Source organism: Carcharodon carcharias, chromosome 7 (genome assembly GCF_017639515.1).
Source record: "Carcharodon carcharias isolate sCarCar2 chromosome 7, sCarCar2.pri, whole genome shotgun sequence".
NCBI classification, from domain to species: Eukaryota; Metazoa; Chordata; class Chondrichthyes; order Lamniformes; family Lamnidae; genus Carcharodon; species Carcharodon carcharias.
In genome coordinates, this window is record NC_054473.1 from 146,631,139 (window position 1) to 146,659,016 (window position 27,878).

Consider the following 27,878-nt stretch of genomic DNA (forward strand, 5'->3'; position numbering starts at 1 on the left):
GTGAGGCCAGGGGCTGACGTCACTTCCGGAGCCTGCCAGCCTGTGGCCGGTGCTCGAGCTTCTTCCTCTTTCTGTCACGATGGCGTCTGTAGCCGACACAAAGCTCTACGATATCCTCGGAGTCAGCTCCGGAGCCACAGAGAACGAACTCAAGAAGGTCAGTAACCGGTCTGGGCGACACAAGAGAGGACGGAAAGAAAACACATCCCCCCCCCTCTCCGGCGGTGCGGTGACCCGCCAGGTTTCTCCTTAGCGGAGGCTTTCGGCTTAAAAAATACACAACTCGAGGCCTGACCGGCTAGGCCGCTGCCGAGGCCGGGCCCCGCGGGGGGGTGGGTGGGGGATGTCTGGTGGGGACGAGTTAAACATAATTAACATCCAGCGGGTCAAACCCGACTGAGCTGCGGATCTGGCAGTTTTCACCTTTCTAATTTGTGTGGGTTATATAAGCGGAGCTGGGCCGCCTGCCACTGCGGGGAAGGGGGGGTGGAGGAAATGTTTGCCGGTTCCGCTGTCATCGGCATTCGCTGGCGCTCCTCGTTCTCCCCCCCCCCCCCCCCCCCGTAACTGGCGTGGGTGCGGGATTGAGAAACACCCGGGGGCGCTTCATTTACTCAGAGACTGCAGCACCATTTTGTGTTAGTGTCCCCGCCCCCCACCACCCCGGGCCCGGCTTTCCCCGTCGCCGCTGCCGCAGCGGGCGGGACGTTGGTGAGACCTCTCAGCAGGGAAGTGACGGCGACGGCGGAAGCGTTTGAAAGGCTGCTGATAAATTTAGCCGGGTTGTAATCTAGAAAGGCCGTGTATGGTGTCGCGGCCGGAGAATTCAAGCACCTACAGGCGTAGGTAGCTCGGAAAAAGGTAGGTTGCATTTCTGCAAGGCGGCCACAATCGGGGAAAAAAAAGTAACCGACTAGCATTTGAAGTCGTCTTTTCGCTTTTGTGTCAGTACCAAATAGCATTCTTGATGAGTGATTATGTAAGACGATCTTATACTATATAACCTATTCTGCTGTAGTGGAACTGTGCCTAATTGTTTGGGTTGCTGTTGGGTGACGAAAGTTTGCAGATTGCAAGGTGACAGAGGTATAGATTTCTGTTTCCCTATCTCTTTTAAAAAAAAATGGAATTGCAGCCTATTACACTTCTCATATTTTGAAGTGTGATAGATGCACTGAATATATTTTGTACCTTGCTCAGGAGGTCCTATAATCATTTACAGAGTGTGTTGTACAGAGCTGCCTATATCTAAGTAACTAAAGGGAAGTTGAACATGAGCTGCCTGCTCACTTTGAGAGAAAGAAGCTGAACAATACAGACCATGAAAATTTGTGATTCAGTTCTTGACCAGTGCTGAGCCAACTGATGTATGAGGATGCTCAATTCATTCTTTGAGGCTGTATTTGTGTAATTAGGGGGTTGGGCAATAGTTCTTACTACTGACATCTTTCTGGTGACCTGGGCTTGTCTGATTTGAGGAGATCCGGCTTGTTGTGCCTCTGTGGTCATTAACAGTCATATAATCTGTTGACATTTGCAGTCCAGACTCTCTTAAAGAATGTTTTTTTGTGCAAGGTATTGGAGCCAGTAGGACTGTGTTCCAGCAGTAAAATGATACTGCAATAAAGGTGAGGATTGGAAAAAAGCAAGGGAAGAAAAATATATATGCTGTAAATTCAAAATTTATATGTAACTTTATTTGTGAAATGTAGGGCTTATTGTGACTTTTCTTAGAAATAATAGAGGGGGGGAAAGATGAATAACTACAGTTAATTCTTATATTAATTTTCTCAAACTCAAATTTAAGACATTAGATCTTGTGAAATTACTACTCGTATCTCAGTGCAATGTGTAGAAGCTCAGAAGTTGTTTTCCTTTTTATGTGGAGTTTATTAGTCTGGCAGAGATTCCTTTCAGTCCCTAAACTTCCAATCCCTGAATGGTCTTGTACAGAATGCTTCTACGTAGCTTTGAACCTTATACTGGGGTGCTAATTGTTCAGATTAAGAATGTTCACAAAAAATTGCAGCTGTTTTCCTACATAAAATACTTTCCACTTAAGACAATTTATAATAAAAAAATCATCTTTTTGTCTTTCCAGATCATGTGCGACCCAATGCCACCTAGTTGGGCTGTTGCATCTACCAAGAGATTAGACAGTGATAGTTTTAAAGGGGCTGGGAACAGTTTAATCAGCATTTCCATATGGATTTTCACATTACTGAAAATCCTGTGCCTTTCACATGGGAATTTCACAAATTTGCTTTGTTGTGCAAAGACATATCTCTTTCTATCAAATAGAATGCTTACTTCTACCAAAAGTGTCAGTCTTATCTGCTGCTGAAATCCTCATCAGTATATTTGCCACTTGCAGACTTGAACATTCCAATGCTAATTTGTCCCATCATTAATGCACTAAACCTCTGCTGATTCAAAACTTTGTATGTGCCCTATTCCACAATGAGCTCTGCTCACCCATTGCTCCTCTTCTTCTTGACTTACATTAACTCCAATGCCGCCAATTTAAAACTCCAAGCCCTAAGCGCGGGCCCCCACCCCCAAATTTCTGTTTCTCTAGCTCTGACCTTGTGTATTCCCCTCCCTATCCCCTGCTCCATCATTGGTAACCATGCCTTTAGCTGCCCAAACCGAACTCTGGAATTCCCCCTCTCAACCTCACTGTCTTCCCTCTCTTTCTATCATGTGTTGCCTTATAAAAAGCATAACATGCTGTTTTGTTACATTTTTATAATGTATCACGTGAAAATTTGTTCTTCCCACTAAGTGTAAAGGGTTCAAAACATTGGAAGATACTGAAACTGGTTTAGTTTTAAAAGAACATGGAGCTGGATGCATGATCTGAGAGGAATTGTAGCAGCATAGATAGGTTGGTTCATGGATGAGAAACAAACGCATAAGTTCCATGGATGTTGCTAAGAGTGGGGTAGGATTAGTGTGCTGTACGAGTCAATGCTAGATTCATTTTCCACGCTATTTGGATGAAGGCCAATATTAATCAGATACAAATATCTCGAGTGGGATTATTAAATCATGGAGTGGGCAAATTATGAAGTAATACATTTTGGCAGTATAATCTAAATGGAGCTTTCTGCAAGACTTGGAGCAACAGGGACCCAAGAGTGCAAAATACAAAAGGTAGCAGATGAGACAGAGACTATTATATTTTAGGAGAGTAAATGAAGTAGGGAAAGATGGTGTTAGTTCTGGATTGCAGTGGCAGAAACACCAGTGAAATTGTCTCTCCTGTGAAGTTGGGTATCTCTTGTCTATATAGTTTTATTTCTTTGGAGTGATGTGCAAGTTAAAATCATGATTTCACAATGTTCCAGAGGTGAGTAAACGAAGCGCAAAACCAGAAGCCTGGGACTTCACCTTCCATCCTCAATATATTAACTTTTTATATGGTTATAGCTGCAGTCACAACTGGTAGCTCCATAGTTCTCACCATTAAAATTTCTAGGATATTCATGAAGTTTTTGGTTTGCTAATATGTTCTTTGAAATATATTTTGTAGATTATTAAGTTAATAAGTTGCTGCACTGCATCTTGTATATGTACGCACTGTTGCCAGAGTGTATGGTTGTTGGAGGGATTGAATGTTTAATGCGGTAAATGGAATGCCGATCAAGTAGGATGCTCTGTTCTGGGTGGTATGGAGCTTGAGTGTTGTTGCAGCTGGACTCATCCAGGCAAATGGAGGGAGTATTCCATCACATTCGTGACTTATGCCTTGAAGGTGTGGGCATGCTTTGGGGAGTCAGAAGGTGTTTTACTAGCTGAACAATTCCCGGCCTTTGGCCTGCTCTAGCAGCTGTAATATTTACATGGCTGGGCCAGTTTAGTTTCTGGTTAATAGTATGCCCCACAATTGGGTATTCAGTGATGGTAATGTCATGGGGAGATGGTTAGATTCTTTCTTGTTGACGGTGGTCATTGTCTGGCCCATGTATGGTGTGTGTTACTTGCCAATTATCAGCCAAAGCCTGAATGATGCCCAGGTCTTTCCACATATGGACAGGGATTGTTTCAGTAACTGAGGCATTTTGAATGGTATTGAATATTATCTAATTAATTCTACTCCCTTGCCTCACAGCCTGGCACATTTTCCTTCTCAAGAATTTATCTAATTCATTTGAAAGCGATTGTTGAATTTGCTTCCGCTACTCTTTTGGACAGTGCATTCCAAATTACAACAATGTGTTGTGTGGGGTGAAACGCCTCTGGTTCTTTTGCCATTAATTTACATATGTATCCTCTGGTTACTGACTGTTCTGCCACTGGAAACAGTTTCTCCTCAATTACTCTGTATCAAAATTCCTCTATTAAATCTCTTGACTTCTCAGCTCTGATGAAAGATTACCTCTGTTCTGCCTTAATGAAACTGGGTTTTGCAGGAAAGAATTCAAGAAGGGAGGTTCATATTGCTGCATTGTCATTGTGAACAATAACCAAAAAAGTGCAGATATAGTTGTACAGGATACTTCCGTTGTAGGCAGGTGATATTTAATACATTTTTGTGTACAGTTGATTACTCTTAGATTGAGATGGGTGTTATTTACCTTAATCACTCTAAAATGCACACATTAAATGTAGTTTAAGCTCTCAAATTGGCCCGGATTTTGCAATGATAATGACTATCTGCATTCACCGTCATTACTCCACGGAAACTGACGACAGCTATGGGAGAACCCAGAAATGCAGAAGTTTGTATCGATGATTCTGTGCTCCTTCAGTTGATACACTGTTGGGGGCTCTTCAGATCCTGAGCCATCAGTGAATTGGTGAGAACATTCATTTTTGCTCTCGCTGTAAAAGCCTTTGAAAAAGCTACATGTTGAATTAGGTATGACTGGATTTTTATCTATGTACTGAGTTCATAATTATGGCTAAGCACCCACAATGCCATTGAAAAGCCAATTTTATATTTGTGGAATGTCAGATTTCTCCATTATAATTCCACATTTTTTAATTTGTTAATATTTTAACCTCTATTTTAATTCATTAATTTATTTCACTATCTGAAAATTTAAATTAAAGTGAAGGTGCAGTGTTTTTTAATATCCTGTTTGCTGTCTGATGGAATACTTCAGTTCGATTGGCTGCTTACCTTGCTTGCAGGCACTACTGATACTGACGCCAGATTTAAACTGCAGTCAGGAAAGGAAAAGTCCACGGCTTTCTTCAAAGTTGCTTTGCTGCTGCCCACAAAGTCCAGTACATGAGAAATACTGTCCAGTATGGAACAAAAACACAGACCTTGATGTTCCATCATTCAATACCTGGCCTGAGGTGCACCTCAAATGAGATGGCAGTAGAGGCTTTAAAAAAAAAATTAGACTCTGTTTGCTGTGAAGCAAGGAGCGGGAAAAGTCTACTGCAGTTAACCATGCCTTTTGCTATCCAGCAAGCCTCATTTAGGATATACATCTGTTTGGATGTTGCTGCAAGGGCGAGGTTAATCTTAAAACTGTTGTACCCTCTCAGCCACATTGCCAGCTGCCGCGCATGATATAGTATCCAAGCATGGGCCTTGCCTTTTCTACTTGCAGGTAAAAGGGGAAGAGGGACTACATTGGAGGAGCTTGTATCATAAATTTCAAAGAAACAGACTATTTAAATTAGTAGCTGCAGATCAATTTGTTCTTGATATTTAAATGTATAGTTGTAATTACATGTACATATTGCTGCAGCGTGGACCACAGCCAGCTCTCGGCCTTATTCATATGAAGGAATAAAATGTCATTATTTCAATCAATTGTTTGTGTAATTTATTTTTATCAGAGATATCTGGTGCCTTTTATATTTTCCTTGAGGGTTCATCATGATTTGTAGTTTTTGTAATCAAGGTTTTCCACAATCTGCCATAATTTTGGCTAAATTCACTGAACATACTGGTGTAATTAATGAATGAATATGTTCTTCCTCTTTGTTAAACACTTTTTATTATGTGGAATATGACACTGACTGAAATTTTTGGCAATTTGTTTGATCTATAATGTATTCATTTTTCTTAAGGCATACCGCAAATTGGCTAAAGAATACCATCCGGATAAAAATCCAAATGCTGGAGACAAGGTAAAGATGAAGAATCCTTTTACGTTTTTTACTTGGGCACATCTGAGATTGCTACACTTGAATTGAGAAATTTTGAAATGAAAAAAATGGATCACTTCTTTCTAAATTAGCTTCAGTGACATGTGATTGGGCATCCCTATGTTCAGGCACTTCTTTGAAATGCTAATCCTGTTCAGGTGGTTAGGATCATGCAACTTGATGTATCCAGCCTGCCAAAATTTCAAATGGTAGTTTGTTCTCATGAAAGCACAGCTTCCCATACTGAGATTTGGTTCTATCATTAGCATGAGCCATATTAGATAATTGGACTGTGGAGGACATTCCACACTTACTTACAGCAGGAGTCTCTAAATGTCGGTTGGAAACCTCAAACAATAGATTTTCCTCAAATTCAGTGACCTTGTTTTTTCTGCCATTGTGTTAGGGGCTAATTCAGCTGGGTCATGAATTAAACCAATCTATTTTTATGATTCAGCTAGTTTATTAAGTAGGTTGCAGAATGTCTGGGGAATATTAACAGTTCTACCCCAGAAATCAATTGAGATATAATGTTTCCTCCAAAACTAAATTGTTGACTAGTTGATTTGTTGAATCCTTTAACAGGCTTTCCAAGAAACGACTTGATTGCTACTGCCATCAGGTTATTCAGGGATGATATTGAGAACTGGATCAATCGTTTGAGTCATTCCTTATATATTCTTACTTGAATAATAGACCATGGATTGGCCCTTAATGTTCAGAGCATTTTTTTATTGAATGGGTGGCATGTAGGCCACATAATGGCCTACAAAAAAATACAGAAGGTGCAACTTCTGAGACTATAGTGAAGGCAGTTGTTAGGAATATTTGTTTTTATAGTACTACTTTGCTGTTCCAATATTACTGAACAAAATAATGTCCCTCATGTTAGGCCTAAGGGTTGTGAATCAGGTATTTGTCTTAGTTTGTCTGTGGACTGCAAAGTCAAGTATTTTCTGAGTGAGGGGTTTGCAAGAAATCCTTTAAGTTCTATGTGCAAAGAATCCAATGTTGTAAATAATATTCTTTAGGATCATGTCTGGCCCTAGGCCATTCATCAGATGCCTTAAATTCTGACAAATGTTGCTATTGTAACACCCAGACATTTATTAAAAGATTGTATGTATCCAGCAGGTCTACTGAGATGCACTATTGGTAGCCAATAGGACACTACTGAAATGATGCTTATTTTGTCAAAAATTTCTTTCTTAGCTATAATGCTGAAATTTTATCTACCACTTCATCTGTCCTTTTACCAGATTGCTTTCATGGACAGAGTTTACCTAATGTATGTAATAAAACCAAGTAGTTTTCAGTTGGATCATCATTTCTCTTTGGAACAAACCTTCAATGAACTGATTATTTATTTCCTGGCAGAACATGGAGAAATGTAGGAAAGTTGAGAATTATAAAATAAACTTGGATCTTTCATGTATGGAGTTTCCATGTTAAAGATACCCACTTGTAGTCAACAGTATTTTGATGAATTTTACCTTCTAATACTGAATGACTAGATAAGATAGTGTTTATTTTTGAATTAATTATTGAGATTGGAGGATACTAAAACTTTCTTTTTGTCTGCAGTTTAAAGAAATAAGCTTTGCATATGAAGTTTTATCAAATCCAGAGAAGCGTGAACTTTATGATCGTTATGGTGAACAAGGCTTGCGAGAAAGTGGTGGCGTTGGAAGTGGGATGGATGATATCTTCTCTCATATCTTTGGTGGGGGTCTCTTTGGATTCATGGGTGGTCAGAGTAGAAACCGCAACAGCAGACGAAGAGGAGAGGATATGGTGCATCCCCTTAAGTAAGTGTTCTTCTCATTTAAAAAGCTTTATTTTGGCATATTAATAGCCTTGTTAATATTTTGTCTTCTAAATTCAACAGGGTATCTTTAGAAGACTTGTATAATGCAAAAACAACCAAACTGCAACTAAGCAAAAATGTCCTGTGTAGCGCATGTAATGGGTAAGTTGTGCTAAAACTAAAACTGCATGAATTATTTGATTGAGGTAGGATTTTAAAACCATTAAGTACAGAACTGCAAAAGTTTACTGCACCTTTAAGCAAGGTATTGAAAATGTCATTTCGGTGAGGCTTTCGTACTTAACAGCAATGAGATGAATGACTAGTAATCATGCTAGAGAGTTGGAAGATATCAAAGACTTTGTAATGTTCAACCATTACCATGTGGAGAGGCAGATTCTTGGCTTATCTCATTTTAAATTTAATGTCAAATGGGATTGGAGCTTGAATCATTGCCTTTTCAGTAAGATTATTGCTTTGGAAAATTTATGAAAGGATACTGAACTCAATCAGTACTGAAAATTTCTTGACCATTACTTAGGAGACTGACAAGTGTCTTCCTCCTGCTTCCCACCAAACCCCCCCCGCAATGTATTCTTCGCTTTTCTGAAGCAAGTATTCAAATTGAACTAAGGTTCCAGGGTGGCAGCTCTCAGGTACCTGGTACAACTGGCCATTCATTGAGTGCTGGCAGACAAAGTAACATGGATTGCATTGCAGGAGAGCCTGATGCTAATCTCGTGGCATCCATAGCTTAAGTTATCAGATAGTAATTTGAAATGGGATCTCAGAATGTAGTTGACCATTGAATGTCTACTTTTCTTCTAATGAGAAAGAATGAAATGTTGAAAATTTGAGGCTTTATCATTTTTTTTTAAACTTGAGCAATAGTTGCTTTCATTGCTACTTTTTCTTTAATCACTGAATTATACATCTGTTCTGTCAAGTATACCTTGCATGCTTTCTTGGTTCATCTATGTTACTTTAATTTTTTTGGAGATTAATCTTGGTAATCTCCATCTCTTGTGACTGGCTTTAACTAGGAAAAAGAAAGAGCTATATTCAAATGCCTTTTTGGTTCAACAAAGTGATTCCCTCAATAATGGCAATGATTTGAATATCTTTCAATTAAGTGCCAGAGCCCTTCTTCTCAAAATTTGTTCTTATCACATATGTTTATATGCAATAATTTGTTGGAACACTAAATGTTTATTTTTAAATACAGCCAGGGTGGCAAGGCAGGAGCTGTTCAGAAATGCAGTGCTTGCAGGGGACGAGGTGTAAGGATTATGATTAGACAGTTGGCACCAGGAATGGTTCAGCAGATGCAGTCTGTGTGTTCTGATTGTAATGGAGAAGGTAAGTAAATTCTTTGTGCTTACGTATAAAGCATAGTAACTGTGCTATAAACTGGACTTTTTTATATAAGTAGAGTTTGTTCTTTTGGACTTGAAGCCTACACCAGAGTATTGGGGACAAATCTGGATTTGAAAACAAATTTGCTCAAGATACTGTGCATATGACCAGATACATTTACTAATTAATCTACACAGGGTAAACCCCATATGGACTTGGTCTGAACTGATACTCCAGTGACTCAACAGAAGTTTTGTTGTTAAGTTGGTATGTCTTGTCCCCAATAATTAATGTGAAAAGTAAAAGTTGATGGGCAGACTTAACACCCATTTCTTGGGTGGAATTTTCCACTCTGAAGACTAAGTGCGGTGGCAGGCGAGAAATTTGGTGTGACTCCTGCTGGGTGGCAGCGCAGGTGAACATGTTCAACCTTCCGCTTTTTGGCTGATTAATTATGCATCAGCGAGGAACTCGGCAAATTTTGAGGTAGGGTGGGCAGGAAGTTGCCTGCCGTGCCATTACCTCATTGGGTTGATGGCCCTGGCACCATATTTAAAAGGCACCTGGACAGACATTCATTGCAGACCATGAGCTTCACACTACTCCAGAGTCCTTGCACCCACGATTCATACTGGAGAAGCTGGTAGATATGAGCAACCACATTCTGGGACATAAGAATGTGGCTCTAGCATTGATTTTTTGCTCTTCTGTAGATAAGAACACTGCTGGTGGTACTCCCATGGTTGGGCCAATGCTCGCCATTGCAATGGTTCATGTTCGCCAGCCTCTTGACCTTATAAAGACCCCGCTGTCTTTTGCTGCTCAGGCCCTTACTCCCCATGGGCCTGTGCTAACTGGTGACAGGAATTCCACCTCAGCTGAATGAGAGGCATTACCAAGGCAGGGTTGGCTGTCTGAACGAATTAAGTGATAAATTTAGTGTGCATGTCATTTTACAGGCTTCCCTCCATCTCCAAGCCAACCCTTCACCTGGCCTCTCTCTAGATATGGCATTCCCAGCCCAAACCTTCTAGGTAAAAGACATTCTGGACAACCAGAGATGGGTGTTCCTCCCACTCATAAATGAATGCATATGGAGACATTGCTCTTTGACTAGGGTGATGAGAGCCATATGCAAGAAGCCTCACCTGGACACTTCTCCACTTGTCTTCACTACCCTCGAAACTATAGAGATACTATTGCCTCAGCAACGTAGAAAACCAACTGCATGATCCCTTGTCAGCCATGACCATTCAGCTAAGAGGATGGCGGTTTGAAGTCATGAGTTGGCTGCCCTCTACCGTCTGTGCCCCTTGGAGGTATCCACCTCCCTCCCTTCATCCCTGGTGCAGTCAGTGGTGCAGAAGGAACAGTAGCTCCATACCTTGCTGTTGTCTCAATGTTATGAATGTTGGGAACACATCTGCTGTAATGTAGGCTTCACCATAGAGACAGCATCTGAGCATCTTTGACAGCTGGTTGCCTCATAATTATAAGGGTATCCCTATTATAAGGGTATCCCTTCAAGGTTAGCAAATGTGGTGGATTAAACTCCACCCACCTAAAAAGATCCTTCCTTCGCTTTGCGGATTCACATACAGAGCAACTTGCAGCCATGAGAAAATGATGCACGTAACTCTTCAGATATGCTCCATCACCTTCTATCCTCCCTGCCACCCACCAAGTTTCACCCATCACCATAAACCCCATCACCATCCTGCCCCAAAAATCACCATTCTTTTCCTGCTGTCACTCTTAACCCCACCCTGCTGTTGCCCTGGACCCTGTAACCATCCACCTCCATATGCCTTTCCTCCCTTAAGAGCTGGCACCTGTTCCTATCCCCATGTCCACCCTAACCTTACCCCCTCCTGTTGTCCGAGCCACCTTTCTTGACCCCTCCATGATCCACCTGATGATACCTTCACCTGCCAGACTCTCACCCTGAGTCTGTAACCCTACGTACTCTCACTCCCCCCTCTGACTGTGACTGTTCTCTCCTACCAGCAGTACCCTGAGTTCTCACCCCAGAACCTCACCGTCGACACCACCCCCTTCCCTCTAAGACACACTTCCCCTTCCCCAGATGCCTGCCTGCTTCCCTCCCCTGCCTAGCTTTGGAGCTGCCTGTGATACAATCACCTGAAATCTTGCAGCAACACTGTTAAAGGTAGACGATAGCAGCATCTACATACCTCGAAGCCATTGCTGAAGTATAGCTTGCCAAGTGCACACCACTTTTTATATGGGGAACAGACTGTTCTAATTATTGGGGCACTTAATTTGGAGGGGAACATTATTCCAGCAACTTGGTCTTTTCATGAGATTAGAATGCATGCAAATATGGTTCCTGACCTAGATCAGCAGGAAACTCGACCTGCCTTTAACACACAAAGTTGGGAGAATAAAATTTCAAACTTTCGGGAAAACTGACATTTTCCCCCAGGCCAAATTTAGTGTCCCCACCTGCCACAATCCTTGATGCTGACAGGAACAGAAAGTTTCGCCACTAGTCTAGCAAAACTGATCCGCTAGATGGTCAGAGGTCTGAAGCTTCTACATGTGTATGCCCTAGAAAGGAGCTGTTTAACTGCACCATCTTGATTTTGCTATCTTGTCCTGAATTTATTTTTCTTATTCATTAACGGATGTAGGTGCCCCTAGCAAGGCTAGCATTAATTGCCCATCCCTAATTGCCCTGAGAAGGTGGTTTTGGGCAGTGTTCCATGTAAAATTGTGTTGTTGCGCATGATCAGTTCTTTCAATGTGCGGTGTCTTTAAAAACTTATATGGTATTTAAAATTGAAGAAAGCCTGTGTGGTATCTTCTCGCTGCTGTGCAACAGTGCATGCATGCAGCTTGGCAGGAACATTGGTGGTGAGGAACTGCTGTCTTGAACCATGTAGTCTATATTGTGTTGCTGCTAGGATAGGAGTTCCAGGGTTTTGACCCAGCAATAATGAAGAGTGCGCTATATTTCCAAGTCAGAATGGAGGGGATCTTGGGATAGTGGTCCCATGCATCTGCTGCCATTTCCCTTCTAGTTAGTAAAAGTCAAGAGTTTCATAGGTGCTCAAGGAGAAACTTTGGGGTTACTGTGGTGCACCCTGTAGATGGTAAAACTGTGCACTGGTGATGGAAGGAGTGTTGATCAAGTAGGCTGCTTTGTCTTTGATGGTGTTGAACAACTTGTGTTGGAGCTGTGTTCATCTAAGCAGGTGGGGAATTATCCATAACCCTTTGGAGGTTGTGAAAAGGCTTTTGGGAGTCAAGTGAATCGCTTGTTGCCGAACATCCAATCCCTGACACATGCTTGTAACTACAGTATTTATGTGTCTGATCCAGTTAAATGATCCCCTAAATGATTAAATTATACTAATGCCATTCAGTGTTGAGGTGGTTAGACTCTCTGTTGGAAATAGCTAGTCTGGCACTTGTGTAGCACAATATTACTTGCCACTTAGCAGCCCAAGCCTGAATGTTATCCAGGTCTTGGTGCATGTGGACTATTTCATTATCTGAGTAGATAGAACAGGATGCTGAAATCATCAGTGAGCATTCCCACTTCCAACATTGATGGAGGGAAAGTCATTGAAACAGCTGAAGGTGGTTGAGACTAGATGCCCTCAGAAACTCCAGCATTGTTCTGGTGTTGGGATGACCTTCCTTTAACAACTACAACTATCTTCTTTTGTATTATCCATTCAATCAGTCATTGGCAGATCTGATGAGACCAATTAAAATGTTTTGGACAATGCTCTCCATTAGTAAATCTGCCCAGTATTCCAGGATCAGCCAAGAAGTCAAAACGAGGTTTCTTGACCACACACCATCACCCCCCTGCCTTCTCTGCCCTCACCTCCAGTAATAAGTGTAAGGAGCTCATAGTTGGCAGCCTGGACCCTATGCTCTGAAATTCCCTCCCTAAATCTCTGTCTTTCTCCAGTGTTCCTTGAAACATACCTCTTTGACCAAGCTTTTGGTCTAATAGCTCCTTAGATGCCTTGGGACGTGTTATGTTGAAGGTAGTATACATTGACTTCAGTTTAACCCATGTGCCTTAATTCCATGCTCAGTCAAATGTTGCATTGATTGCTAGGCTTTTCATTGTACCTTCACCTCTGGAATTCTGCTCTTTTGTCCATGTTTGATTAAGGCTTTAATGAGGTCTGGAGTCAAGTGGTTCTGTTGGAACCCCAACTGAGTGTCAGTAAACATGGTATTGATGGTTAGATGTCACTTGATAGCGCTATCAATAAGCTCTGTCATCAGTTTGCTATTGATTAAAAGTAGGCTGATGGACTGATGATGGGCCAATTGGATTTGTCCTGCTGTGTATGGGCAGGGCCTACCTGAGCAGTTTGTCATTTTGTCAGGTAGATGTCAGTGTTGTAGTGTACTGGGACAGCTTGACTAGGGGCACTACTAGTTTTGGAGCAAGTCTTGAGAACTGAAGCTGGGCTTCTGTCAGACCCAATAACCATTGCTGCATGCAGTGTTGTTTCTTATCATATGGAGTGAATTGATATGATGCTTATGGCTGAAGATCATTGCAAAGGTTTGTCTTTTGTACTCGCATGCTGGGTAGTGCTATCATTGAGAATGAGAGTTGTCCAACCCCATTAGCAATTGGATGTGCCAGGATTGTAAACTTTTGATCTGAACCGTTGGTTGTACGATTGCTTAGCTCTGTCTAGAGCATGCTTCTTCAGCTGTACGTACATGTGTTCATGTGTTTTAACTTCACCAGGTTGGCACCTCAGTTGTAGGTACAACTGGTACTGCTCTTGGCATGCTTCTCCACTCTTCATTGAATTAAAATTGGACCTTTGGCTTGATGATAATGGTAGAGTGAAGGATATGCCAGGCCACGAGGTTAACAGTTTATGGATGTCAATTCCACAGCCCCTCATGGGTAGCCAGTTTAAGCTGTTAGATTTGATCTGAATCTATCCCATTTAGCAAGGTGGTAGTGCCAAATGACAAGGAGGATATCCTCAGTGTGAAGACAAGGGTGGCATGGTAGTTATTTCTGCCAACATTGTTGATGTGACAGGCAGATGGGCAAGGCTGATTCCAATTAGGTGTTTTCCTTGTGTTAGTTCTTTCAGCATCTGCTGCAGGCCTAGTCTGGTGGCTATATCCTTTGGGACTCGGTCAGTTTGGTCAGTAGTGGTGCTACTGAGCTTCTCCTGGAAAATGGACTGAGGTCCCCCCCGCCACAGTACATTCCGTGTCCTTATGGTTCTTCCAAGTGCAGCTCAACATGGAGGGGTGCTGATTGATCAACTGAAGATGGTAGCAGGTGATTCTCTCTTGTCCATGTTTGACCTGATGCCATGACACTCCATGGTGGCTAGAGTCATGTTGAGGACTCTTGAGGTCATTCTCATGACTGCGTGCCACTGTGCCATCACCTCTGCTGGGTCTGGTCATTGAAGCAGGACATACCCAGGGATGGTGAAGGTGGAGTTTGGGACTGTCAATGGTATCCACTACCTTAATTAATTAGAATTATATGATCCTGAATACATACAGACCTCACAGTAAACCTTAGTTTACTTTTTAATCTTTTAAATACTTCCTATTAAAAATACAATGTTAAATTGAACCATGTTAATTTTAAATTTCAACGCTAGGTAGGCAAAAGTCTTTGGAACCTGAGCATTTGCAGTTAATGTAAAGATAATTCATTTTTAGATACAATCTCTTCTGTCACGAATTCAAAAATAGCCCTCTGTCTCTCCCTTGCTGTGCCTCCAAAGTAAATCCTTGTGTCCTAAGGCACGTATATTTCAGCAAAAAGTACACTGAATAGTATGTTCCTTCCTATGAAAAATGCCATTGGAAATCTAGTATATTAAGGAAGAAAATTCATACCAGCACAAGGCCTCACCAAAACTTGAGCACGGTTACAGATTTAGTTCTACAATGTTATAGCCTTATCTGAACTAGTCATGTCTACAGTGACTGTGAGGTGCATAGCTTTATAATTTCTGTTCTATTGTATTGAGTTGCTGTTGCTATGTCTGTTTTATAAAGGAAACTTAAAACCTGAACCACCACAAGTTTCTAGAACCCATTAAGCTTTTAAACTAAATCTGTAAATGCTATAGCTTTGTAAACTGCTTTTAATTATAGTGTATGTATGCACAAGAGGTTACATTGCACCTGTTTCTAGATCTAATCTTTATATCCCTGAAATTATCTGAACAAAAGCTGCGTGGTGCAAGTATTAAAGCTGAATCCTTTGAAAGTTTGCTTTTTTATTCTATATTACAACTTGAGCCATATTTTTCTGAATATTACAGGTGAAGTTATTAATGAAAAAGATCGATGCAAGAAATGTGAGGGAAAGAAGGTGGTAAAAGAAGTGAAAATTTTAGAAGTTCACATAGATAAAGGCATGAAGCATGGGCAGCGTATTACATTCAGTGGAGAAGCAGACCAGTCTCCTGGTGTGGAACCTGGTGATATTATCCTTGTACTACAAGAGAAGGATCATGAGGTACTTGACTTAACTGCAAGTTGATAAATATGACCTGAACTTTCACATTTCTAATCTCTCAAAAACTGCTGCTGTGGCTTAGCAGGTATTCAGCTGAATTAGTCTAACATAGGATGAAAACACATTGAAATCTATTAGGTAACATCAAGATTCATATAATGTCTCCAAGTGGCTGTGTTTCTTCATTTGCAGCAGATTTCGTGGTAGCAACAGCAACAAAAGAAAGCTGGCCTGACTCAGAATGCGAGCACTTTAAATGAAATAGTTGTGGGGGAAAAGTCCAGTTGTATTTTTAAAGTAGGAACAAAGACGTTGTCTACTTATTTTTATTAAGCATTCAACAGTAAATTGAAATATGTCGCTTGTGAACCTGAAGCTACTTGCTATTGAGGTGCCTGGAGTCATTTTATATGCTACAATTTAATGGTTCAGAATACTACTACAGTTCTGAAATTCAGGCTTGATGTTGATTGTGTATGTGCTGTTCTTGTACCTTAAGCAGGTAACCTGTTTTTGACAATGGAGTAAAATGGTATTTCCTTCATATCTCTAATTCATAAATTATCTATAGAGCATTTAACTCCATTTCTTATTAAGTTATTTTTTTTTGTTGCTTTTGCCGTTGTCATACTGATATTGGAACTTTTAGAAGCATAGAAATGTTATGTCACAGAAGGAGGCCATTTGGAGGCCACCGTGCCTGTGCCAGCCAAAAAGAGCTCTCTACCCTATTCCTACTCTCTAGCTATTGGTCTGTGGCCCTGCTGGTTACAACACTTCAAGTGCATACCCAAATATTTTTTAAATGTGATGAAGGGTTCTAACACTTTCAGGTAATGAGTTCCAGACACCCTCCTCGGTGAAAGAAGTTCTTCCCAACTCTCTTCTAATCCTTCTACCAGTTTACTTTACACCTATGTCCTCTGGTTATTGACCTTTCTGCTAAGGGAAAAATAGGTCCTGACTATTGATTTTTTTTTTTTCTAGGCTCCTCAGTTTTATACACTTCAATTAAATCTTCCCCTCAGCCTCCCCTGTCTTGAAGAAAACAACTATAGCCTAGTCAACATATTCTCGAGGCTAAGGTTCTCCATTCCTGGCAACATACTTGTAAATTTTTTTTATTCGTTCATGGGATGTGAGCATCTCTGGTAAAGCCAATATTTCCTACCTGTCCCTAATTTCCCTTGGTGGTAAGCTGCCTTTTTTGAACCACTGAATGCATGTGGTGTAGTTATACTCATGGTACTGTTTGGAGTACAGTCACAGCCTTCCTCTCATGCAGTGACCAGAACTGGATGCATTGGTCTGGCTGTGGCCTAGCTAATGTTTTTAACAGTTCTAGCATATTCTCCCTGTTTTTATATTCTATGCCTTGACTGATTAAAGGAAAGTATGCCATATGCCGCCTTAACCATATCAACCTGCCCTGTTACCTTCAATGAACTCCAGTGTTCTTTTGTCCCTGTACAGTTTAGTATCCCACCATTTATTTGTATTCACTTGACTCATTTATCCTTCCAAGTGCATTAACTCACATATCCCCCAGATTAAATATCACATGCCACTTTTCTGCCCACCTGACCGTTACTATCTTCCTGCAGTCTTACTCTTTCCTTCCTTTCATGTGGCCAATTTTTGTATCATCTGCTAACTTCTTAATCATCATCCCTATTTTAACTCTAAATCATTGATATGTACCATGAAAAGCAAGGGACCTAGTGCTGAGTCTGTGCAACCCCGTTGTAATAACCTTCCAGTCACAAAGATACCCATTTGCCCCCTGCCACTGAACTAATTTTGGATCCAACTTACCACTTTCTTTTGGATCATAGTACTTTTACTTTTCTAATCAATCTGTCATGTGATAACTTGCTAAAGGCCTTGGTAAAATCCATGCAGAATACATCAAACACTCTGCTCTCTTCAGCCCTACTTGCTACTCAAATTCAATCAAGTGAATCAGACATTTCCTTAACAATTCCTTGAGTGCCCTTGATTAATCTCTGCCTTTCTAAATGGCAATTAATACTGTCCCTCAATTTTTTCTGATGATGCTCACAATGTTACAATCCTCTGGCACCATACTGTAGCCAGAATGAATTGGAAAATTAGGTTTAGAGCCTCTGCTGATGCCTCTTGCTTCTCGCAACAGCCTGGGATACATTTCCTCTGGGCCTGATGATTTTTCAAAATGCTAAACCACTTAATGTTTTCTCTCTCTCTGCCCCATCCAATGTTTCACAGGATTGTTACAGCACAGGAGGAAGCCATTTGGCCTGTTGTGTCTGCGCCGACTCTTTGAAGGAGTCGTTTACCAAATGCCATTCCCCTGCCTGCTCCTGTGATCCTGCACGTTCTTCCTTCTCAGCTAATCCAATTTCCCTCTCTTGATTGTCTCAATTGAACCTGCCTCAGCTGCTCTGTGCATTCCAAACCCCAACCACTCACCCATTGCTTTTACCAATTACCTCAAACCTGTGTTCTCCTGTTCTCGATCCTTTTGCCAGTGGGAACAGTTTCTCCCTATCTACTTTGTCCATACTCCTCATGATTTTGAATACTGCTATCAAATCTCCTCGCAACCTTCTCTTCAAGGAAAACAGCCCCAACTTCTCCAGTCTATCCAAGTAACTGAGGTTGCTAATCCCTGGAACTGTTCTCGTCATTCTTTTCTGCACTGTCTCTAATGCCTTCACATCCTTCCTCAGGTGTGGTGCCCAGAACCGGATGCAATACTCCATTTGAGGCTGAACCAGTGTTTGATACAAGTTTAACATAACCTCTTTGCTCTTGCACTCTATGCCCCTATTAATAAAGCCTGGGGTACTATATGCTTTGCTAACCACAATTTCGACCTGTCCTGCCACAATGACTTATGCACATATACCTCCAGGTCTCTCTGCTCCTGCACCCCCTTTAACATTGTACCCTTCATCTTTTATATTATCTTTCCACATTCATCCTACCAAAATGAATCATTTCACACTTCTCTGCATTGAATTTCATCTGTCACTTATCCACCCATTCCACCAACTTGTCTATGTCCTTTTGAAGTTCTACACTATCCTCACAGTTACATTTCTCCTTAACTACCATGCCTTTTTTGAAGACAGAAAACTGTAGAAACCATGCCCACATCTTTTGCCTCTTCATGCAGGTTGCCTTTTTAGTCTCAGGCCCAACTCTGACTCTGTTATCCTCTTGCTCTTTATGTATCTATAGGACATCTTTGTGTTTTCATTTATTTTGTGCAGCAATATTTTTCCATGCCCCCTCTTTGATTTCCTTTGTAATTTCATCCCTGCACTTTCTATACGCCTAGGCTTCCTCCTGTATTAAGCTTTTAGAATCTGACAAACTTTCCTTTCTTGCCTTAGATTTGCAAGTCCTAACCATTTTTAATGAGTGTATATTTGTTCGGAGCCCTCTTTCTCCTTGAATGCCTCCCACAGCTCTGACATTGATCTATCTTTAAAGTAGCCATTTGAAGTCCTCTTTTCCTAAATCACATCTCAGCATAGTAAAATTGGCCTTTCCTAAATTTAAAACTTCTGCTCTTGGTCTATCTTCTTTTTCCATAGCTATGATAAGTCATAACTGATCAGTACCTCTAAAATGAAACCTCGTCAGTCTGCCTCTGATACCCTTCCTGAACGCATTCTTTTACACTGATTTCATCTTGGTATTCGGGTAACTGAAATCCCCTTCCATTACTGAATCCTATTGTTCTCAACAATTTGCCTATATATTTCCTCTTCTATCTCCAGCTAACGATTTGGGGTAAAGGTAAAATATTACAGATGCTGGAAATCTGAAACAAAAACGAAAAGTGTTGGAAAAACTCAGGTCCGACAGCATCTGTGGCGAGAAAGACAGTTAACGTTTCGAGTTAAAGGGCAGTAAAAATGTGGTGAAAAATATACTGTTTGGGGGGGGGGGGAACAGGTGAAGCTGGATAGAAAGCCAGCGATAGGTGGAGGCAAAGGAGAGATTGCAAAAAATGTCATAAACAAAAGGTTAGAGTTGTTAATAGTGGTGGTACTGGCTACAGGAGGTGCTAATGATGAAATTGAGTGGAAAGCAGGGCCAAGGTGAGCATTCTGGAAAGTGACAGATGGCCCTAGTGGGGGGAGGAGGGGACAATGGTGGGAAAAAGAGATCAAGGCTAAAAGCTGGGGATAAAGCAATAAATAAAAATAGAAATAAATTTAAAAAATAATAATGAAAAAAAGTGGGGGGAAAGTAAATAAATAAAAATTTAAAAATAAAAATGAATAAGAATAAAGGGTGGTGGGGATGGAGGACAGAGTTCAGTGGTCTAAAGTTGTTGAACTCGATGTTAAGTCCAGAAGGCTGTGAAGTGCCTAATCAGAAGATGAGGTGCTGTTCCTCCAGTTTGCATTTAGCTTCACTGAAACATTAAAACAGGCCAAGGATGGGCATGAGAGCAGATGGTGGTGTTGAAAGGGCTAGTGACAGGGAGGTCTGGGCCATGCTTGCGGACAGACCGAAGGTGTTCCACAAAGCGGTCACCCAGTCTGCGTTTGGTGTCTCCAATGTAGGGAAGACCACATTGGGAGCAGCGAATGCAGTAGACCAAATTGAAGGAAGTGCAAATGAAGTGCTGCTTCACCTGAAAGGAGTGTTTGGGTCCTTGGACAGCGAGGGGGAGGAAGTAAAGGGGCAGGTGTAGCACCTTCTGCGATTGCATGGGAAGGTGCCACGGGAGGGGGTTGAGGTGTTGGAGATGACCTGGCCCACTCCTCCATCACCCCCAACATCTCAACCCCCTCCCACGGCACTTTCCCATGCAATTGCAGAACGTGCAACACCTGACCCTTCACTTCACTTACCCCCTCCTCACTGTCCAAGGGCCAAACGCTCCTTTCAGGTGAAGCAACGCTTCACTTGCACCTCCTTCAATTTGGTCTACTGCATTCACTGCATTTTAGATGGTGTTGAAGTAACACAATTGCTGTATTTGTGCTCAGGGTTATTTTGGCAAAATGTTTCTCTAAATAGATGTCTGTATAAGTAATACCAATTTTGCAAATGGCATAAGCTGCTAACAATGGGTAAGATGCTAGAATTCTTGGACACTTGTTTCCATTATAAACCTAGTACAGTAAGGAATTATTTTAAATTAGTCCTTGAAATTATGCAGGATGTATGACTTTAAAACATCAGCCATAACTTTCAGAGAACGCCTTAAGCATGATGGCCGGCTTGCCTGGTTCTACGGGGCCCTACTCCTGGAGTTCATGCTCCTCCTACTGAAGCTCCTAGGCTTCAAGTTGGAAGCAAAGATCTTGCCAAGATCCGTCCAGAAGGCATCATCACAATATGCAAGAAAGCTAAGAACTTCACTGAGAATTAGAATTACTTTCAAAGAGCTTACACTCCAGACTAGGTCTGTGATCCCTGGGGTGGCCTAAATAAGTTTTTAAATGCAATGTAAAAAACAGCAGATGCTAGAAACATTCTGCAAATTAGGCAATGTCTATTGAGAGAGAACATAAAAATGTTTCAGCTGTAAATCCTTTGTTGGACTAGCCTTTCTATGTGCTTCCCTCAAGGCCAGCATAAAGTGGCTAATTAATGTGGTGTACTTGGAGAAGACATTTGTATTAGTCCAAATTATTTCTTGAACTGCTCAAGGGAAAGGACTCGAGCACAATGTACAAGAAATGGATTACAGTCCATTATGTATTACAGCATTCGTCTCCCATTGCTCCCAGTGCTCAAACAGGGATGCACTTCCATCCCAGCCATTGAAATATATTGGACATGCAACTAAGTGCACCCAGGTGACCATGGAGTATAACCGGGCCATGAATAAAAATATGCATGTGTGCTGCTGAGGTACCATACGTAACCACCTTCCCGTAAATAGTTTTTAAAGCATGAATGAATTTGCATAGCTTTCTGCTTACAAATTCCACAGCGCAGCAATTATAAGACTTAGGAGCAGAAATTAGGCCATTCAGCCCATCGAGTCTGCTCTGCCATTCAATCATGGCCAATAAGTTTCTCAACCCATTCTCCTGCCTTCTCCCCGTAACCTTTGATCCCCGTACCAATCAAGAACCTATCCATCTTGGTCTTAAGTACACTCAATGACCTGGCCTCCACAGCCTTCTGTGGCAATGAATTCCATAGATTCACCACTCTCTGGCTAAAGAAGTTTCTCCTCATCTCTGTTCTAAAAGGTCTTCCCTTTACTCTGAGGCTGTGCCCTTGGGTCCTAGTCTCTCCTACTAATGGAAACATCTTGCCCACGTCCACTCCTATCCAGGCTTTTCAGTATTCTGTAAGTTTCAATCAGATCCCCCCTCATCCTTCTAAAGTCCATCGAGTATAGACCCAGAGACCTCAAACGTTCCTCATGTTAAGCCTTTCATTCCTGGGATCATTCTTGTGAACCTCCTCTGGACCCTCTCCAGGGCCAGCACACTCTTCCTGAGATATAGGGTGCAAAATTGCTCACAATATTCTCAATGTGGTCTGACCAGAGCTTTATAAAGCCTCAGCAGCATATCTCTGCTTTTATATTCTAGTCCTGTCGAAATAAATGCCAACATTGCATTTGCCTTCCTAACTACCGACTCAACCTGCAAGTTAACCTTAAGAGAATCGTGGACTAGGACTCCCCAAGTCCCTTTGCACTCCAGATTTCTGAATTCTCTCCCCATTTAGAAAATAGTCTATGCCTCTATTCTTCCTACCAAAGTGCATGACCTCACGCTTGCCCACGTTGTATTCCACCTGCCACTTCTTTGCCCATTCTCCTAACCTGTCCAAATCCTTCTGCAGCCTCCCCGCCTCCTCAATACTACCTGTCCCTCCACCTATCTTTGTATCATGTGCAAACTTAGCCAGGATGCCCTCAGTTCCTTCATCTAGATCATTAATGTATAAAGTGAAAAGTTGTGGTCCCAACACTGACCCCTGCGGAACTCCACTAGTCACCGGCTGCCATCCTTATCCCCACTCTCTGCCTCCTGCCAGACAGCCAATCTTCTATCCATGCTAGTACCTTGCCTCTAACACCATGGGCTCTTACTAAGCAGCCTCCTGTGCGGCACCTTGTCAAAGGCCTTCTGGAAGTCCAAGTAGGAACATCCATTGGCTCTCCTTTGTCTAACCTGCTCATTACCTCCTCGAAGAATTCTAACAGATTTGTCAGGCATGACCTCCCCTTGATGAAACCATGCTGACTTTGCCCGATTTTACCATGCACTTCCAAGTATTCTGAAATCTCATCCTTAATAATGGACTCTAAAATCTTACCAACGACCGAGGTCAGGCTAATCGGCCTGTAATTTCCCATCTTTTGCCTCACTCCCTTCTTAAACAGGGTTTACATTATACATGGTTCATTGGTGACTGTCTGACTTAAAATACCTTGGTATACTTGCCACACCCAAAAACAAAAGAAATTCTGCCTTTCCCTCCACCCAACCACCTGGAACAACCAACCCCTGATGCTTTTGATAAAGATGGGCATTTTTACTTGCGCCTTACGCTGATTAAAGATGCTGCCAAACAAGGGACCAATCCACCTTTTCCATGACTTTAACCATCATGTTTCCAAGTTCGTCTGAGAAGGTAGGGAGCTGTAAATACACATCATATGCCACCAGATACCAAAAATAAGGCAAGATCTTGACTCTTGAATTCCAGGCACTGTGACTGATTGGCGTAGAACTGCATGATTGTGGCATCATCACTTCCCAAAATCATTTGAGGTTGGTTGAAAGCCTTTGCAACCTACTATATTTACACCCTTTGAGAACAAAAGAAATCTCTGCCTAAAAATATTCAAAGACTCTGCTTCCACCACCTTTTGAGGATGAGAGTTTCAAAGACTCTCAACCCTCAGAGAAAAAAATTCTCCTTGTAAATTATTTTTAAACAGTGATCCCTAATTCTAGATTCTCCCACAAGGAAACATCCTTTCCACATCCACCCTGTCAAGACCCCTCAGGATTTTGTTTCAATCAAATTGCCTCTTACTCTTATAAACTCTAGTGGATACAAGCCTAGCTTGTCCAGCCTTTCCTCATAAGACAACTCTCCCATTCCAGGCATTGGTCTAATAAACCTCTCAACTGCTTCCAACACATTTACATTCTTCCTTAAATAAGGAGACCAATACTGTATACAGTATTCCAGATGTGGTCTCACCAATGCACTGTATAACTGAAACATAACTTCCCTACATTTATATTCAATTCTCCTCGCAATAAACAATAACATTTTATTAGCTTTCCTAATTACTTGCTGTACCTGCATACTAATCTTTTCAGTTCATGAATTAGGACACCCAGATCCCTCTGCAATCTCTCATCATTTAGATAATGTTTCTTTTTTATTCTTCCTGCCAGCATAGACAATTTCACATTTTCCCACATTATATCCATTTGCCAGACCTTTGCCCACGCACTGAACCTATCTATATCTCTTTGTAGCCTCCTTATATCCTCTTCACAACTTACTTATCTAAATATCTTTGTGTCATCTGCAAATTTAGCAACCCTACCTTCCGTCTCTTCAACCAAATCATTTATATAAGTTGTAAAAAGTTGAGGCCCCAGCACTGATCCCTGTGGCACACCATTTGTTACATCTTGCCAACCAGAAAATGGCCCTTTTATACCTACTGTTTCCTTTTAGCTAGCCAATCGTCTATCTATGCCAATATGTTATCCCCTACACCATGACCCCTGTTTGGAAGGGCACCAACCTCGATCTGTATTATTACAAGGACCTTTCCCACCATTCCCAAGCTCAAAAAATACCTAGAATTCAGGACCAAACGAGCAGAATCATTTCTCTTTTTCCATTATACAAATCACATGGTGCAGTATCATTGGGCTGCTGTGGCAATCCTTGTACATTGCCTTGCCTGCAGGAGGTGGTCAAGTGCTCAGTGAAACGTTATATGTGAATGTACGCCCTTTTAAAATATGTAACTACTTTAAATTGTACATTGACTTCATAGATTGAGAATAAGCTACAAAGGCAATGGCTTTGCAAAATGTATGTTTGAATCATTGTTTCATGGAATGTGAACTTCTTTCCTTGGGAACTCAATGCAATTTCTTCAAACAAAAGTGGTAGCCATTGATCTAATGGTGCCAAAGCAGAATACTATGATACTGGAAATCTAAAATAAAAAAAATCTGCTAGAAATGTGAAAGGTCATCACCCTGAACATTAACTCTTTTTCTCTTTCCACTGATACTGCCAGACCTGCTGAGTATTTCTAGCATTTTCTGTTTTTTATATCTAATGTGGCCGGCGGTCAGCTGAATAACTTCTGTGCAAAATACTTAAATCAAAAGCTGTGAATGGACAAAACTTAAATTGCCAAATAAAAACTTGGATTGAGGCACAAATGTTTAAAGGTGATACTGCAACTACTGTTCAATAGTCAACCTACTATTCCTGCCCTTTGTAACTAATGGAAACTTGCATTTGCTTTGAATTCTTTTTGTTTTAACCCAATATTGATTAGGCAGATCACCTGGAGCACAGTTGAAGTACACTATCATGATGCACTGCTTGAGCCATGCTGCATGATGCATCTGGTTTCACATTTTTTATGCTCTTTAAAAAGTGAAGTTACACTAGTTCCCAAGATCACTGACATTATATAACACTTTTTGAAATTCCTAGGTGTTTCAAAGAGAAGGAAATGACTTGCACATGACCCACAAAATTGGTCTTGTTGAGGCACTCTGTGGCTTTCAATTCACATTCCAACATTTGGATGGACGGCAGATTGTTGTGAAATATCCTCCAGGAAAGGTTATTGAGCCAGGTAATGGATAAGAATGGTATGGACGAAATATTTTCTATTCACAAGTCTTCTATCAGTATAGATTGTTTAAAATTATTGCAATACACAGAATTTTCTAACAGTAGGGATTAAAACAAGATCTGGGAGGCATGGTAATATAGCGGTTATGTTACTGGACTAGGAATCTTGGACTAATAATCTGGAGCACAAGTTCAAATTCCACAAAGGTGTTTGAGGAATTTAAATTTAATTAATTAAATTGGGAGTTTAAAAAAAAACTAGTATGAATAATAGTGACCATGAAGCTACCTAGTTTGTTAACAGCTCCTTTTACAATCCTTTATTCAGTTGACAAAGGGTGGTTCTGATATTTGTATTTTATATCTTCAATTAGGTTGTGTTCGTGTTGTTAAAGGCGAAGGAATGCCGCAGTATCGTAATCCATTTGAAAAAGGCAACTTATATATCAAGTTTGATGTTCAGTTCCCTGAAAATAATTGGATTAGCCCTGAAAAAATAGCTGTAAGTTGGAAGTTCAAATCCTTATTTTACTCGTTTGGTTCCGTCCTGTCAGACAATCTGATATTTTGGCATCTGGCACTTGAAAACATGTAATAATGAAGAATCTAATAATCCGCAAAAAGCAAGATTTTTTTAAAATCCTATTATCTCCATGTTAAATGTGATATTGATTTCTAACATTTTATGTTCCAAAGAAATGTATATGTAAAGTTGATACTTGTGTTATCTTTAGGAACTAGAAGATCTACTCCCAGCCAGGCCAGATGTTCCTGATGTGATTGGTGACATTGAGGAAGTTGATCTGCAGGAGTTTGATAGTACCCGTGGCTCTGCAGGAGGACACCGACGGGAAGCCTACAATGATAGCTCTGATGATGAAAGTGGCCACCACACTGGCCCTGGTGTACAGTGTGCCCATCAGTAAACTTTGGTAAAACACTTGCAAACCATGTTCTGTTCAGTTTTGGATATTTTCAGATTTCATCTGGTTTTGTTAAAGAGCCAAACTGGACTTTATGTCACAACTCAATCCAGAGGAACTCTGATGGACATCTCTTTGCTGTATATGTAACTTTTAATTATATTTACCGAATGTATAATTTAAAGTAAACTAACCATGGCACAGTGTGAGGTGCTCAATTCTTTGAGACCTATGCAGGGGCGCAGCTGGTGCGAATTAAACTGGTATCACAAATTTTGTCTGTCCTTGTATCTCTGCTTTTTTTTTAAAGAAAAGTTTCTGTAAATTCTTTGCTTTTCTTCTGCTACCATTTTAAAAAATGTTTTCCTGATGTTGTATGGCCCTTATTTGTGTACACTTGATGTATGGGCTGAAATCACAAGAGCTGCTAACATAAGTAGAAATAAAGAATTTAGTGGTGCGCATATCTCCAAACAGCTGCATGTCAACCCAAGTCGAGCTGCATCTATAAGTTTTCTAGTGCTTCAACAAAAAATGTTAAAGCAAAGTAACAGATAATGTGGTTACGCGGTTCTTTTCTAGAATCCTGAAAGTTCTGTGGTTGTTAAGTGATAAATTCAAATTGCAACAGTGAATTATTTTAAAACTCTGAACCCATGCTTGGAAGCAGGCTCAATTCTGTTTGCTTTATAAAGTTTGGGCAGTTTTTTTTGCTTTTCCTCCATCCCTCCCATTGCCTTAAATTCTGGCAAAGCCTTTGGACCATTCTGTATTGTGACAATGATTTAAAATGTTTTTTTCATGCTCAAACTGTAAGTAGTTATTTCTGAAGTCCAAAATTGAGTCATCTGTTAAAATGTTTGTTCAAATTAAAAGTTTTGAAAAAAATTAGAATCATTTGTATGCACTGTTAAATATTTGGCTGTTATGCGAATTTTGGGGCAGACCTTTGTTTAGCTGTGATACATGTAACAGCCATTTGCTGAAAATAATGTGTAGTCTGCTAAATATGTGGAGCAAAAGCTACCTGTATGAAAATTGAATAGATTGGCATCTGCAGTGGTGGTCATTGTGGATACAATCAGTTGTTTCAGTAATGGGAATCAATTAAAGATATGGACAGACATTTATTTTTATTGGAATCATTGGGCAGTAGCTTTGAATTTGATTTAAGTCAACATGCTACTCACTGGATCCATTTTTTTTAAATGAGCAAGGTGTTGGGAATATAGCAATTTAAAAAAAATACTTCTATGTTCATGGAATCTATGTTCATATATCTAGCGGTGCACATGAACAACTAACATATAAATACTTTTTTAAACATCCCAAGGGCTTCAGA

General features: G+C 40.8%; 1 protein-coding gene across 1 annotated transcript; it reads left to right on the top strand.

Moving 5' to 3' along the window:
- On the top strand, positions 1-27,427 carry dnaja2a (DnaJ heat shock protein family (Hsp40) member A2a). Its single transcript, XM_041191753.1, has 9 exons — positions 1-157; positions 6,037-6,096; positions 7,699-7,922; positions 8,003-8,083; positions 9,147-9,280; positions 15,589-15,785; positions 25,470-25,614; positions 25,988-26,115; positions 26,348-27,427. Exons 1-9 carry the CDS (start codon positions 80-82, stop codon positions 26,537-26,539), a joined length of 1,239 nt encoding a protein of 412 aa, XP_041047687.1. The 5' UTR covers positions 1-79; the 3' UTR covers positions 26,540-27,427.
- Positions 27,428-27,878: the final 451 nt, after the last annotated feature.